Source organism: Lontra canadensis, unplaced genomic scaffold, assembly GCF_010015895.1.
Source record: "Lontra canadensis isolate GAN:19392208 unplaced genomic scaffold, GSC_riverotter_1.0 scaffold60, whole genome shotgun sequence".
Classification (NCBI taxonomy): Eukaryota; Metazoa; Chordata; class Mammalia; order Carnivora; family Mustelidae; genus Lontra; species Lontra canadensis.
In genome coordinates, this window is record NW_022631054.1 from 3843718 (window position 1) to 3858641 (window position 14924).

The following is a 14924-nucleotide window of genomic DNA, read 5'->3' on the forward strand; positions in this document are numbered from 1 at the left end:
TTCCTTTTGGAGGACTGGTTTTGGGGAAGATTTCTATAGGTGATTGTTCTTATCTGTTTTGGCCATTAGTTTTCTCTTACTTTCCACTTAGAGGGTGATATTTACTGATCCTGACCTGAAATTGTCTAGATTTAGAGCTTACTTGGATCCTGTAACCCAAATTAAACATTAAAATGAGTGTTCTTCCGGGGCGCCTGGGTGGCTCAGTGGATTGGGCCTCTGCCTTTGGCTCGGGTCATGATCTCAAAGTCCTGGGATCGAGTCCCACATCGGGCTCTCTCAGAGCCTGCTCCCCCCGCCCCCGCCTACTTGTGATCTCTCTCTCTCTCTGTCAGATAAATAAAATTTAAAAAAAAATGAGTGTTCTTCCTTTGTAACACTCTCGCTTTCTTGAATTAAAACTGGCTTTTCTGTCATGAGTGCTTGGAGGAAGAATGTATTCTAGTAATGAAATGTATTCTAGTAATGAAAGCTTCATGATGTTAATACAGTCTAATAACCTAGGAAAATAACATACAGGCACTTCAATTGCTGCAAGGAAGCTGCTGGTGCTAGAAAAAGAGGCCGCTGTTGATGAGAATAGCAGCTTGTACTTTGGTCTCAAATTGGTTGTAATGTATACATTGAAGTGAGAGTTCAACACGGTGTAAAATGTTGTGAATCTGCTCTCTTGGAGAAATTGAATATTCTGCAAGACAGTAAATTTGATACGGGAATGAGAAGAGAAAAAAAGTGTAGTCTGTTCAAGCAAAGCCCTCTCTAGACATGAAATTACAGCGGGGGAGCCCTTCAGGCAGTGTAGATGCAGATAGCCAGAGATCAGACTGTTCATCATGGGCGTGCGTTAGTCCCTCGCCAACTCCATTTCCCTCTCTGTCCGTGGGTATCGATAGCTTTAAAGGACTTAGTAGGAAGGCTTTGGGTGGGCTTGATGTTACCATTTTGTTTCAGGTCGTAGTATGTTTGCCTTTAGTTTTTGTTTACTTGACTAGTAAATCCTTTTTCTATAAAGGTAAAGTCTAAGTCTATTTTAAAATACGAACCAAGTATTTATGGATTGAAGGGTAGTTGTGTGGTGTATATATATAGCTTGGTCATTTGGTGCTGCTAAGGTTGGAACCCCAACCTTAGCGTTTTGAGGTTATATTGGGCACTACTTAGTTTTAGGAACCCAAAGTCCTGACAAGTGTGACCTCTCAGGCTACCTGCAGGGTTCTGGCCATGGGATAAATACTCCCATAATGTTTATTCTGGTGAATTCAGCAGATACCTAACAATTGCCAAGATAATGCTGGCGTAATTACTAGGGACAGTGAAAACAAACTTAATCTGGGGTGAGAAGGGAAAAGGGATAATTTAATTCTTCCTTATCGTTGAGAGGGTTTTTTTTTTTTAAAGATTTTATTTAAAATCTGCTTTGTCCTCTCTCTCTCTGCCTGCTCGTGATCTCTCTCTGTCAAATAGATAATAAAATCTTTTGGAAAAAAAAAAAGAATTGAGAGTTGTTTTGAATGGATTTTACTTATTTGATCACATGGCTTTACTTACGATCGTCCCTATCTTATACTAAGAAGTATATGTATGTATATCAAGAGAAAAAACTTGGGGCGCCTGGGTGGCTCAATCGTTAGGCATCTGCCTTTCGCTCAGGTTGTGATCCCAGGGTCCTGGGATCAAGCCCCACATCAGGCTCTCTGTTCAGCAGGAAGCCTGCTTCTCCCTCTTCCACACCCCCTGCTTGTGTTTCCTTTCTCACTGTGTCTGTCTCTGTCAAATAAATAAATAAAATCTTTAAAAAGAGAGAGGAAAAAGCTTACCGCCTTTTGGACACTTCCTTTCCCTTTCTCTTCATGTAACTTGATCTTTGTTAGTCTTTAGGTGACAGCTTAAATACCACCTCTTGACCATCTTATCTAAGTAAGTCACTACTGTACTGTATAAATTTAACATTATATCATCTTTGTCTTGTAGTACCTACCAGAATTTGTAATTACATTTTTGGTTGGATGCATATTTGTTGTCTCTGAGCACCTCTAGACTATAAGCTCCATGAAGGCAAGGATCAAATCTGGTTTACATTTTTTTTTAAGGAGGGGGTGAGGCAGAGGGAGAGACAGACTCTCAAGCAGGCTCCACACACAGTCATGTCAGTCTCACAGTTCTGGAGATCATGACCTGAGCTGAATGACACTTAACTGACTCAGCCACCCAGGCACCCCAGATCCGCTTTAATTTTAAGTGTTTATCCACTAGCTTAGCATCCTCTTGAATGAGTTAAATGATTCATTGATTTATTTCCAGCTGTGTTTTTGTATCCTCCAAAGTTATTCCACTTCTCATGGTATAATGATGTTTTTCAAATTAGTTTCAGTTCACATTTAAAAAGTTCCAGGAGTGGGAGTGAGGGTGGTATCACAATATTGTGACTCTTAAGCATACTTATCAATTCTAATAAGTTTAATACATGTAGAAATGTTAAGTTTGGCTCTGCCTGTATTTAGGTAACAACATTTTCTTCTTAATGAAAATTAGCTTTTTTTTTTTTTTTAAAAAGGTTTTATGGGTACCTGGGTTCGGGTCAGGTCATGATTCAGGGGTTCTGGGATCAAGCCCTTCCCCTGCTCTCTGCTTGTGATCTCTCTCTCTCAAGTATAAATAAATAAAATCTTAAAAAAAAAAGATTTTAGTTATTCATTTGAGAGAGCACAGACTTTCCACTGAGCAGGGAGCCCAATGCAGGGCTCAATCCCAGGACCTGGAGACCATGACCTGAGGTGAAGGCTGATGCTTAACCATTTGAGCCACCCAGGTGCCCCTGAAAATTAGCTTCTTAATTTTCTGATTTCTGGGGGTTGAAGTGAGCATTTCCTTTGACACTAACTTGCCACTTTCTTTCCATGAACTTTTTCTTTTTAAAGTCTGATATTGTCCACCTGTTGTGTGAATAATCCAAAAGGATTTTCATTTCTTGCTCAAGCTTAAATTAAAGATTGGGCAGAGAGGCAAAGATAGCCCTAAACTTGTGACAGAAAAAAGCCATTCAGCAGGACTGAACCCCGAAAAACCCAAAACATCCTGAAGGCTGACCAGAAAAAAAAAAAGCATTTTCTGTACTTAATTTCTATAAATTGCTTGGTTACACCTCCACCTCCTATCCCTGAATAACTTAATCCTCTATCCTGGCTTTGCATAATGACGCCACTGCCAAAAAACAGCTTCAGGTGGAAAGCCTTTGACCTTGCTGAAGCACACAGCAGTTCAGTCCCTTGGGCAGGGTTTAGACTCTAGGTCTTTGGCATCCTCATTTGGCAATGTCTTACTCACTACCCTTTGTCTCTGGCTTCCTAGCAGTTTCTCCATCATTCTCTAAATCAGGTGTCTTTTTCATGGTTATGGTTATTTCCCCTATAACCTGGAGTACCCTAGAGAAGGACTGGGTGGCTACTTTGATTGTGTGGCTGGGCAAACCTCTGAGGAGATGGCTTTTGAGCTGAGATCTGAATAACAAAATCCAAGAGGTAAGGGAGGGTGAAATGTTTGCTGATAATCATTTTCCCTTCCCAAGCCAGGACGGCATCGGAAGAGACTCTTAAGCAAAGCAGTGAGGCAGGGATGTGTGGTAGAATAAGCTCTGGAATTTTGGCCTGGTTTGGCTGTTAACTAGCTTTGTGGGTTTTGACAGAGCCCTCGTTCTTCCTGGTCTCTGATAGACACGTGCTGTAGCACTTCAACTTCTTGCTCCTTGGAAGATGCCCAGAGTTGTAGTAGGGTATAAAGGAGGGTATGTGAGTTGGCTTGATGTAGCGTACCTCGCCCACCAAACGCAGCAAACTTGTCAGGGCAGCTCTGAGGCTCTCTATTCGTTCCTGCGGGGGAGGAAAGAAAAGGAAAAGGCAATTTTTTTTTTTTTTTTCCCACAGGAAACCTGAAAGAAGGTTGACCTTCTTGATGCTAAAGAAGAGGTAAAGGAAAGTGATAGCTCTTCACTTTATAAATTACCTTAGTACTGTGTTTATGGATTGATACTCTGTATTTTACAGGATGTAGACCGTGCCACCGTGGTATTAGAGTATTTGATGATACGCTTTGTTTAGAGATAGATTTATTTATTTATTTATTTATTTATTTGGAAAGAAAGGTGGGGGAGGGGCAGAGGGAGAGGGAGTCTCAAGCAGCCTGTCCACTGAGCACGGAGCCCAAGACCCTGAGATCATGACCTGAGCTGAAATCAAGAGTGGGATGCTTAACCCACTGAGCCACCCGGGTGCCTCATCCACATCATTTTAGCCATCTGTCCATGGACACTTGGGTTATTTCCATATGTTAGCTGTTTTAAATTATACTGCAGTAAACATAGAGGTGCCCAGGTCTTTTTGAATTAGTGTGTTCATTTTCTTAGGGTAAATACCCCGTAGTGGAATTACTCAATCATATGGTAAGTCTATTTTTAATTTTTTTGAGCAACCTCCTCCGTACTGTTTTCCACAGTGACTGCACCAGCTTGCATTCCCACCACAGCACACGAGGGTTCCTTTTTCTCCATATCCTCACCAACCCTTGTTTCTAGTGTTTTTGATTTTACCCATTCTCACAGGTGTGAGGTGATACCTCGCTGTGGTTTTCGATGTGCATCTCCCTGATCATGAGTGATGTTGGACATCTTTTCCTTTGTCTCTTGGCCATCTGTATGTCTTTGGAGAAATATGTTCTGTCTTCCGCCCATTTTTTTTTTAAGATTTTATTTATTGATTTGACAGATCACAGGTAGGCAGAGAGGCAGGCAGAGAGAGAGGAGAAGCAGGCTCCCTGCTGAGCAGAGAGCCCGATGCGGGGCTCGATGCAGGGCTCGATCCCAGGACCCTGGGATCGTGACCCAAGCCGAAGGCAGAGGCTTTAACCCACTGAGCCACCCAAGAGCCCCTCTTCTGCCCATTTTTTAATGGTTGTGTGTGTTTGTGTGTGTGTGTGTGTTGTATGAGTTCTTTGTATGTTTTGGATACTACTTATCACATATATTATTTGCAGGTCTCTTCTCCTATTCAGGAGGTTGTCTTTTTGTTTTATTAATTGTTTGCTTCACTGTGGAGAAGCTCGCTATTTTGAAGGAGTCCCAATAGCTTATTTTTGCTTTTGTTTCCCCTCATCTCAGGAGGCCCATCTAGAACAATGTTGCTATAGCCAGTGTCAGGGAAATTACTACCTCTGCTCTCTTTTAGGATTTTTAGGGTTTGAGGTCTCACATTTAGGTCCTTTTAATCCATTTTGAGTTTATTTTTGTGTGTGGTATAAGAAGAAAGTCATCTGGTTTCATTCTTTTGCATGTAGCTGTCAGTTTTCCCCAGTCCCATTTGTTGTTCTGTGACACTTTCTTCATCTTTTTCTTGGAATTAAGTATTATGGGTTTGCCTCATGACTTTAAGGCCCAGGGAGTAGAAAATGGTCAGATGTTGCCATATATTTAGTAACCAAGATCCCATTGCATAGGGTTTTCTTAGAATTGGGAAACCTGCCTCAGGTCTCAATACTTTTAACAGTTGACTTAGTCTGAAACGTTTGTCTGCTTATTGACAAAAGACTGTATTTACCAAATCATTGGTAGCTCCCCTCACTGTTGTCAGTGTTTCATTTTGTTCCCAAATCAGGGCTACAGGTCAGATTTTCCATTTGCTTCTGTGGCTTGAACTGTTTGGGACTGTACTGCTTAGAAATCCCTCCTTTAAAAAGAATTTTTTTTTTTTTTAAAGTAGGCTCCAGGCCCAGTGCGGTACTCAAACTCACAAACCCTGAGATCAAGTGTTGCGTGCTCTACCAACGGAGTCAGCCAGGTGCCCCTAAAAAAAGGTTTTCTTTTTAATTGAAGTACAGTTAACATAGAAATCCCTCTTGGTAAAAGGGCAAAGTGTTTTTAATCAGTGTGTGTGTGTGTTTCTAAGTGTCCAGAGAAGTTCAAGTTTGCAGAGGTTTTCTCTCATTTGTTTGAATCTGTTTTCTTATTTTAGGTGTAACTGAAAAGTGACCTTCTCTTCAGAGATGTCAAAAACAAACAAATCCAAGTCTGGATCTCGCTCTTCTCGCTCAAGATCTGCATCAAGATCTCGTTCTCGTTCATTTTCGAAGTCTCGGTCCCGAAGTCGATCTGTCTCTCGTTCAAGGAAGCGCAGACTGAGGTAAGGGGATGTGATTGTGTATCAGGATAACCATTGCATCTATCATTGTGGGTGTCTGAAGAGCTTTTGCTGGATTCTTTCTGTGAGTTTCAGTTGGAATGGGTTGGCTTAAGGCAGAGGGATAATGGGCTGTAAGATATTACAGGTTTCTTGAAATGCTGCGAATCCAAATCACGCGTTGAGTGCCATGCTGTTTGCCTAATTCCTTTTCTCTTCTGCCAGCATGTACTATTTCTCATCTACTTTGGAAGAAAGAGCATTTTGTTTTTATCTGAGCTTCTTGCTTCAAATCTCTACACCTGATTGTTTTTTCCTGGGGTATTTCTGGAGGCTTTGGACCAAAGTTTATATGCATCATCGGCAAAGAAAAGATAGCTAAGAGGATTAATAGTATGACCGACATTGTGAGGAAAGCAACCTTATTAACTCTAACATAATTAAACCTTAAAAACTTAATGGGAATTGTTTGCATATACCCGATGTGCCAGTTACTAATAAGCGGTGTCTGTCTGGTAAACCATAGCAAAGCTATCCAAAAGTCACTCTTGTAGACATCACTGTGCCTAAGTGTACAAAGAATTCTTTTTAATTTGTTGCCAGTATTCTTTAATTTAGCCAGTATTGACATCTTTAGGTGGATTTCCCTATTGCAGTTATGTCTTAGAATAGGATGCTAACCCTCCAACGCTTTTCCTCTTTTCATGTGTTGGGAGTTGGGTTTTTTAGTCTTTAAAACTGTTCTAATTTTCTTTTATGAGTAGACAAGAACCTTTTAGTATATACAAGTTTCTACATGTGAATGTTGTTGTATTTAACTACCAAAGGGGGATAATGTGCACAGTTTTGTTATTTTTGTCAGAATTGCACCAGGCAGGGAGATAATTTCTCAGTCTCACCACTTGGGGCCCCCCCACCCCTGCCATTCTTTATTTCACGAGTATCTAGAGTTCTTTTGTTAAATGAACTGATTATGAAATTTAAAATAAACCATAGGAAAAGTAGTTATTAAGCTGCATTCTTCATTCCCATAGTCTTGTAGTATTCCTAAAAATGTGTTAAAGAGACGGTTGGTGGGATTCTTTTTTTTTTCCTTTCCTCCCAACAAGAACAAGTTAATTCTTCACTTGATCCTAGCCAAAAGGCCAAGAAGCGATGAGAACAAGTTGATTCTTAAGCAGAATCTGTAAGAGACCTCCTTGAAAATTAATTTCAGACCAGAGGGTGAATAAAAAGTTGGCGGCCATAAATATTAATGATTCTGATAATAAGGTAGAGTATAATGAGTCTCTCCCTCAAACAAAAGAAACACTAGATTTTTTATTTTTAAAGATAACATTACACCTTGAGGATAATGAGTCCTAACCTTTCATCTCCTCTTTGGTTTTTGGGCATGCATTTTTATACCAAACTTAGTTCAAGCGTAGGCTAAATAGAGATAGTTGCCCATTTGTGTGAGAATCCATATAAGTAAATTTCTGTCCCAACTTTCACCTCTCCGGAAAAAGAAGAGGGAGCCCACTAAATACATTTATATCTACCTTAGGAAGTTGCTGTCAAGCAAGGGATTGAGCAGTGGCTTTTCGTAACTCCTGCCTTGCACCTAGAGTTTAGATTTGGGCCATTTAAATTTCAGTTTATCTCAGTTGGTTCTGAAAGGTGACACTTTAAAACTTAATCGAGTGAATGGAAATCAAGTAACTGGCTCAAAAACAAGAGGCTAATACAACCAAAACTGAGTGACAAAATTGAACTGACACAAACCAGCATGAAAAATGCTAACAAGCTCTGAAGTATCTGTGATAACTGGGATTCTGGGCAGATCTGTCTAGACAGATCTCTTCTTCCTCTACAGATTATTTGGCATGGTCATTGACTTGGCAAATGAGGGGAAAATATCTTGAGCAGTATGTGCGGGGGTAGGTCTAGAGCCACTTTATGTGCTATCTTTTATACTGAGAAGACTGTTATCTTGAAGGAATTTCTCCACTAAAAAACATGTTTTTATATTTGATTCTAGTCTGACATCTCTGTTTTTTAGAAACAGATAAATTTGCCACTGGATGTTCAATTTTTATTTCTGGCTTATTTGTTCCATGATTTTTTTTTCTTTTATTTTCCCTCTCCTATAAGGAAAATATACTATCCAGAGAGTTTGAGAAACCATGCCTTTAAATTAACTTAACTGCTGAGTTCTACAGAATTGGAGAAAATTGATTGTTTCCTTGTATTTCACAGACCGTATCCTTTTAAGTGACTTCTCGTAAATAACTTCATTTGCAATCTGCAGAGACTCACGTTCCTGCATCAGTGCAGTGACTGCGGGTTTTGGATGCAGTATGCCACAGGGCCCTCTAGTAGTTGGTGACAGAAGCAGCAGTAGCCTCTGAGGATGGGAACATGAATTAAACCCTCCTTAGTGCTGGTGGTGCATCACCTCTCTCGAGTATAGCCATTTAATCGGGTCATGTTCAGTTTCATAGCCTGCATCTGCCTCTTCCTTCTTTTCTTATATTGTTACTGTTTTCAAATGAAAAGTATGGAAGGTAAGTTTTTGCTTTTGTTTTTTAATTGTACTTTAATAGTAACCATTAACAACCAATAATAGGATGCATTTTTGCCAGTCACTGTTGTTCTTGGGGTAGGTAAAGAACCTGAACACCATGGGTAATAAGGAGTGGAAGACCAATTCCACTTTATCTTCTTTAGATTAAATTAAATGTAAGTTTCTTTTTAAAAACACCATTGTTTAGTTAAGACCTGTCACATTTGCTAAATGGAGTTATTTATAAAACAGGCAAACAGAATGTATCTGTTCCTAGTTAGGTCTAATATGGAAAGTTCTGTTGATTAACCAAAGGGTTTTTATCCTACTATATATGAAGAAAATATTTTTGGAAAGACTTCTCTAATAATTTTACATATTTTTATCTAACTGTTCAGGAGTAGTGGTTTTAGTGTGAATGATCTGTGTCTCAGTTGACAAGGCACATCGGGTATACAAGGACCCCACTGGATTTTTATACCCAATAGATAACAGTTTTTGGCTTTTTGGTGGAAACGAAGTTCCCTAGCATTCGAAGCTCCCTAACACGCTCCCTAGCATTGACAAGCCTAGCATTCATAAGCATGAAATTTTTACAAAGTTAGGTCACTGTCGAATCCTCCTGGTTCTGGAAATGTGCCTTTGCTCTATTAGGGTTCCATACTGTTGAATGAAGAAGAACACAACACTAGGCTTTAGGTTGGCTCGAAAGAAATGTGGGTGGTGATGCGGGAAGAGGGCTGATTTTATAGTTTTCTTTGGTTAACCTGTGTGCTTGGGTGTCTTGTGATCAGATGGTGCCCTCTTGTGGCACCCAGGTAGGATCTTGTATTCAGCAACAGAAACTCAGACCTCAGTAAAAACAACAACAAAACCCATTATTTATTTATTTTTTTGCTGATCCGATTTCAATGAATTCTTTTAAGCTTTGGAAGTTGCATTCTCCAAGTTCCTATTTAAGTGTTCTTTGCTTGGGACTACGTATTTGCAATCCCAGGTCCTAGTGGACTCTAAGAAAGTAACCCTGCGCAGAAAGAGAGGGCTGAATGGGATGAGGAGTGGAAGGTTATACCGGTGGGGACTGAAGGACCTGCACAGCCCGCCCCGACGTCTGCAGACCCGAGCTTGTGTTCTTCCTGACTTACGGGGATGTAGGGGACCTGTTAGAGCCACTGTGAAACGCAAAGCAACTTGTATACTTTAATTAAAATGGCTTTGTTTGGCTTACTACATGAAGAACATTGGATATCTGTTTAAAATGTGCTACAGTAAAAAAAAAAAAAAAAAAAAAAAATGAAACGTGCTGCGGTAGTAATGAAGCGGTCTCAGTGGATCGTTGGTGAAAATGATTTTTATATGTTTGCACTTAATGTGGGTCAGCAGTGGAATTAAATATTTAAGTTTGTTTCTTTGAGAGCAAAACTGAAAATAAAATACCTAAGAACAAGGTTTGAAACTGTACCTCTTTGTTGGCAGGTATTTCTTAAATAAAAGGGCTTGTGTCAAAAATTCAAATATTTCCCCCATCCCCCTTTTCAGTTCTAGGTCTCGTTCCAGATCATATTCTCCAGCTCATAACAGAGAGAGAAATCACCCAAGAGTGTATCAGAATCGGGATTTCCGAGGTCACAACAGAGGCTATAGAAGGCCCTATTATTTCCGTGGGCGCAACAGAGGCTTTTATCCGTGGGGCCAGTATAACCGAGGTGGCTATGGAAACTACCGCTCCAATTGGCAGAATTACCGGCAAGCATATAGTCCTCGTCGGGGCCGTTCCCGATCCCGGTCCCCAAAGAGAAGGTCCCCTTCACCAAGATCCAGGAGCCATTCTAGAAACTCCGATAAGTCTTCCTCTGACAGGTCAAGGCGCTCCTCATCCTCTCGTTCTTCCTCCAACCACAGCCGAGTGGAATCTTCCAAGCGCAAGTCAGCAAAGGAGAAAAAGTCCTCTTCCAAGGATAGCCGGCCATCTCAGGCTGCTGGGGATAACCAAGGAGACGAGGCCAAGGAACAGACGTTCTCTGGAGGCACCTCTCAAGATACAAAAGCATCTGACAGTTCGAAAGCATGGCCAGATGCCACCACATACAGTGCTGGTTCTGCATCACGGGCCTCTGCCGTTTCTGAGTTGAGCCCCCGGGAGCGAAGCCCTGCTCTTAAAAGTCCACTCCAGTCGGTGGTGGTGAGGCGGCGCTCACCCCGTCCAAGCCCTGTGCCAAAACCCAGCCCTCCGCTTTCCAGCACGTCCCAGATGGGCTCAACTCTGCAGAGTGGTGCTGGGTACCAGGCTGGGACACACCAAGGTCAATTCGATCATGGCTCTGGGTCCTTGAGTCCATCCAAAAAGAGCCCTGTGGGTAAGAGTCCACCGGCCACTGGCTCCACGTATGGCTCGTCTCAGAAGGAGGAGGCATCTGCTCCAGGAGGAGCAGCCTACACAAAGAGGCAAGTGTCTTGTTTCCCCTCCCTGGTGGTGTTCCTGCCTCCCCAGCTGGCAGCTTAATTGTAATGTGATCTCAGTTAGAGCTCTGATGAATGGTAATAAGGTAATCCCTGTTTCCTAAACTTCGCATTAGCAAACTTGAAAACACCACCCAAGGAAACCTTTAGCTTAACTCTAGCTTTCCTACCTTCCTGAATTTGTATTGCAGCATAAAGCTGTTTTAGACTGCTCTGCAATGATGTTTTCACATATAAAATTTGCCTTGGATTCTACCAATGTAAGCCAGAGAACAGTAGAGATTTGTGGGTCAGCTATCAAAAACACGGTCTTTGCCAAAATGAATGCCCATTGGAGCTGTTAGACCCTGTAGAACCCACCATCTACTGTGATCGATCTGCATCAGCCCATCATGGTGAAGGAGCTACACCTCGTACCCTCACACTCTCCAGTTGAGGAGACTGGGCGGAATGGGAAAGCCAAAGGCTTAGTCCAGGAAGCCCTTGTTTTAAAATCACAAGGTGGGTGTGTGTCCCAGTAGAAGCCGACTAGGCTGCGTGTTAGGAGAGGACGTGACCGTGCTTCTGTCTTTCTGCTCTGGGGGACATGGTGAGTTGGAACCTGAATCTTTGTTTGTGTGGTTGGATGGATTGGGATGGCAGAGACGGAACAGGGAAGTTGTATGGGGACTAGGTTGTCAAGAGGGATTTATTGGGCAGGTGGTTCCACCCCCTCCCCATTTCCTTCTTACTAGCATATTCTTTGATGTCCTGCTGTCCTTCGATTCTTCTTTGCCGAAGCAGTGCCACTGTAACTTGATTAGACTTTCGTCATTAATGGTACAGATGAGATGTTCAGCCTGTGCACTTTTCCAATCTTCAGTGACTCTGCTTTAAAGTGTAGGTGTGGTTCCCTGCCAGAACTGGGAGTCTCATTAGGAGACTCGGGCATGAGCTCTGCTTTTCCATAAGAACGAGTAGGATGGTTTCTGTCCCCTTCCCCCAATTAACTTGTATTTTGTTTTTATTTGTGTTCACAGTATATTTCATATTTAGATCTTCTAGGTGACTTGAAGCAAACATGAAGTCTCTTTTTGAGACTTGTATTTCCAAATGTGAGTTGTATAAAAAGCAAAATCAGTCCAAGGTTGAACATTCTATGTTAACTTTGCTGAAAGCAGATTTTAAGTGACTGAGTGAAGGTTGGATAAGACCTTAATTTTTTTTTTCCTAGACCACTTACAGGTAAGTAGGTTTTTGTTTTTTAGTATCCTAAAAATGACCTTTGCTGTTTTCTTTTGGGTTGCTCTTGTAACACAACTCTATGGACCGTGTATTTTTCTCTTAAATGGCATCCAAGTTCATAGATCTGTGAAAGGCTGCTTTTCAGAAATTACTAGAAAGTAATCAAGTAGAAAGTCCTTTGGTAATACTGGAATCCACAAGACATGTTTGTTCAAAGAATCAAAAACACAAGACCAGATGGTGCTGTTTTAGATCAGGTTGCTTAAAGGGCCTCTTTTGTGTCTCCCTTGTGTTTTTGTAAATAGGTACCTAGATGAGCAGAAGACAGAGAATGGAAAAGATAAGGAACAGAAACAAACAAATACCGATAAAGAGAAAATGAAAGAGAAAGGGAGCTTCTCTGACACGGGCTTGGGTGATGCGAAAATGAAATCTGATCCATTTGCTCCCAAAACGGATACCGACAAGTCTTTTCGGGGTAGCCAGTCTCCCAAAAGGTATAAGCTTCGAGATGACTTTGAGAAGAAGATGGCAGACTTCCATAAGGAAGACATGGATGACCAAGATAAGGACAAAGCTAAGGGAAGGAAGGAATCGGAGTTCGACGATGAACCCAAATTCATGTCGAAAGCCCTAGCAGCGGCAAACAGAAACCAGGACGAGGAGAAGGCCGGCAAATGGGAGGGCCTGGCATATGCACCTCCAGGGAAGGAAAAGCAGAGGAAAACAGAGGAACTGGAGGATGAATCCTTCTCAGAGAGATCCAAGAAGGAGGATCGGGGAGGGCCCAAGAGAACCGAAAGTGGGCACAGGGGGTTTGTGCCTGAAAAGAATTTCCGAGTGACCGCTTACAAAGCAGTCCAGGAGAAAAGCTCATCACCTCCCCCGAGAAAGACCTCTGAGAGCCGAGAGAAGCTGGGAGCCAAAGGAGACTTCTCCACAGGGAAGTCTTCCTTTTCCATTACTCGAGAGGCCCAGGTCAATGTCCGGATGGACTCTTTTGATGAGGACCTTGCGAGGTGAGATGTAGTCCTTGAACCTCAGGGCTTTAGTGGGCTAAGGGGCATCTCCTAACCCCTCTTCCTGAGGATGTTCTGGAACCAGGACAGGCCCCTCCTGTATTTCTCCTGCTGTCCAAGTTTCAGTGTTGATAATGTTCACCTGTTTTTGGAATTACGTGTCACTGAGCAGTTGTGTGTTAGGGACCGTATCACAGGGTGATAAAGCATCTTTTAGTCTTCAGTGACTGGCTTTCTGGGTGTTGGGTCCCCCCTCCTCTTGACCTCTATCCATTACCCTACTTGCCATCATCCCATTTTTTTCCCTTAAATGTGTTTAAAATGATTTTGCCTTGTGGAGCTGTCCAGAATCCATTTTTCCATTCCTAGCTAGGTTACTGAAGTCTGTTACTACACATCTCCATCACATAATGTAGCAGTTTTAAAAGTTGGGGCAGGGGCGGGGGAGGGTTGCCTGGCCCAGCTTGAGCAGAGTGAGGAGGCCCAGGCTGACTGTGTTTTGTACCTGGGGCAAAAACTGTACGGCCAGCGGGAAGTACACCTGAGCAGCATTCTGGCCCCATCCCACTTCACTGAGTGGTCCTGGCTGGCCAAGCTAGTTGATCTTTTAAAATACTCTTCTGTTTGTTGTGTGTGTTAAAAGCTCAGTGACTCCGAAAACAAGACTCACTGAGGTTCAGTACTTCGCCCTGCCCATTTGTTCCTGTTAAGGACTCCCACTGAGAAAAGGGGAGAGAGATTTTGGATGCCCTTAACCTTCCTTTCCCATCGTTATGGTCCCCTGAGGTTACTTTGAACTTTGGTGGGAAGCAAAAAGCAACTCTGTGGGTAAATTTAAAACTCTTGGGGAGAAAAGCTTTTCTAGGGTTTAAATGTTTGGACTTTCTGTATATCTTGTTACACTGGGCCTCCCTATGTTTCTTTTCCAGACCCAGTGGCTTATTGGCTCAGGAACGCAAGCTTTGTCGGGATCTAGTCCATAGCAACAAAAAGGAACAGGAATTTCGTTCCATTTTCCAGCACATACAGTCAGCTCAGTCTCAGCGGAGCCCCTCTGAACTGTTTGCCCAGCACATAGTGACCATCGTTCACCATGTGAAAGGTGAGTGCACACCCCCAGCCTGCTGCAAGCGCCCTTTCTGCGGGCTTCATTTCCTCTGCTACAAGGACAATGATGACCGGGTTTGTAAGGGAGCCTTTCGGGCCTCTTTATCTCATCAAAAGCGCCTTTGAAGCTAGGGACTGGCTCGAAGGAAATTCCTTCCAAGGAGGAGTTTCCATTTTTTAATTACAGTGTTGAAGATTACGAAATGCTAGTAACCTGTGATCGTGAGAATAGGTAAAATCCTTCACATAAGGCTTGAAGAAGGAAGTATGAAGTGTGGCTTTTCCAGCACCTTTTTTCCTGTCTATCAGATGGAAGCCTCTAGAGGTCTCTCAGAGACCTAGTGGTGTGAATTTCTTCTCTGCGTTTTTCTGCCATGTCCTGGGCAAACTGAGGTGGGCAGGTTG

At 42.3% G+C, this 14924-nt stretch overlaps 1 protein-coding gene across 4 annotated transcripts in view; it reads left to right on the forward strand.

Annotated features, from left to right (window-relative positions):
* THRAP3 (thyroid hormone receptor associated protein 3) overlaps positions 1-14924 on the forward strand; it is a 71947-nt gene that overhangs the window by 46707 nt on the left and 10316 nt on the right. For all 4 annotated transcript variants that reach the window (XM_032877259.1, XM_032877263.1, XM_032877260.1 and 1 more), the window contains 4 exons: positions 6000-6167; positions 10249-11154; positions 12699-13412; positions 14342-14514. In XM_032877259.1, the coding sequence (XP_032733150.1) occupies positions 6031-6167; positions 10249-11154; positions 12699-13412; positions 14342-14514 (1930 nt within the window). In that variant the 5' untranslated portion in view covers positions 6000-6030. The remainder of the gene's footprint in view (positions 1-5999; positions 6168-10248; positions 11155-12698; positions 13413-14341; positions 14515-14924) is intronic.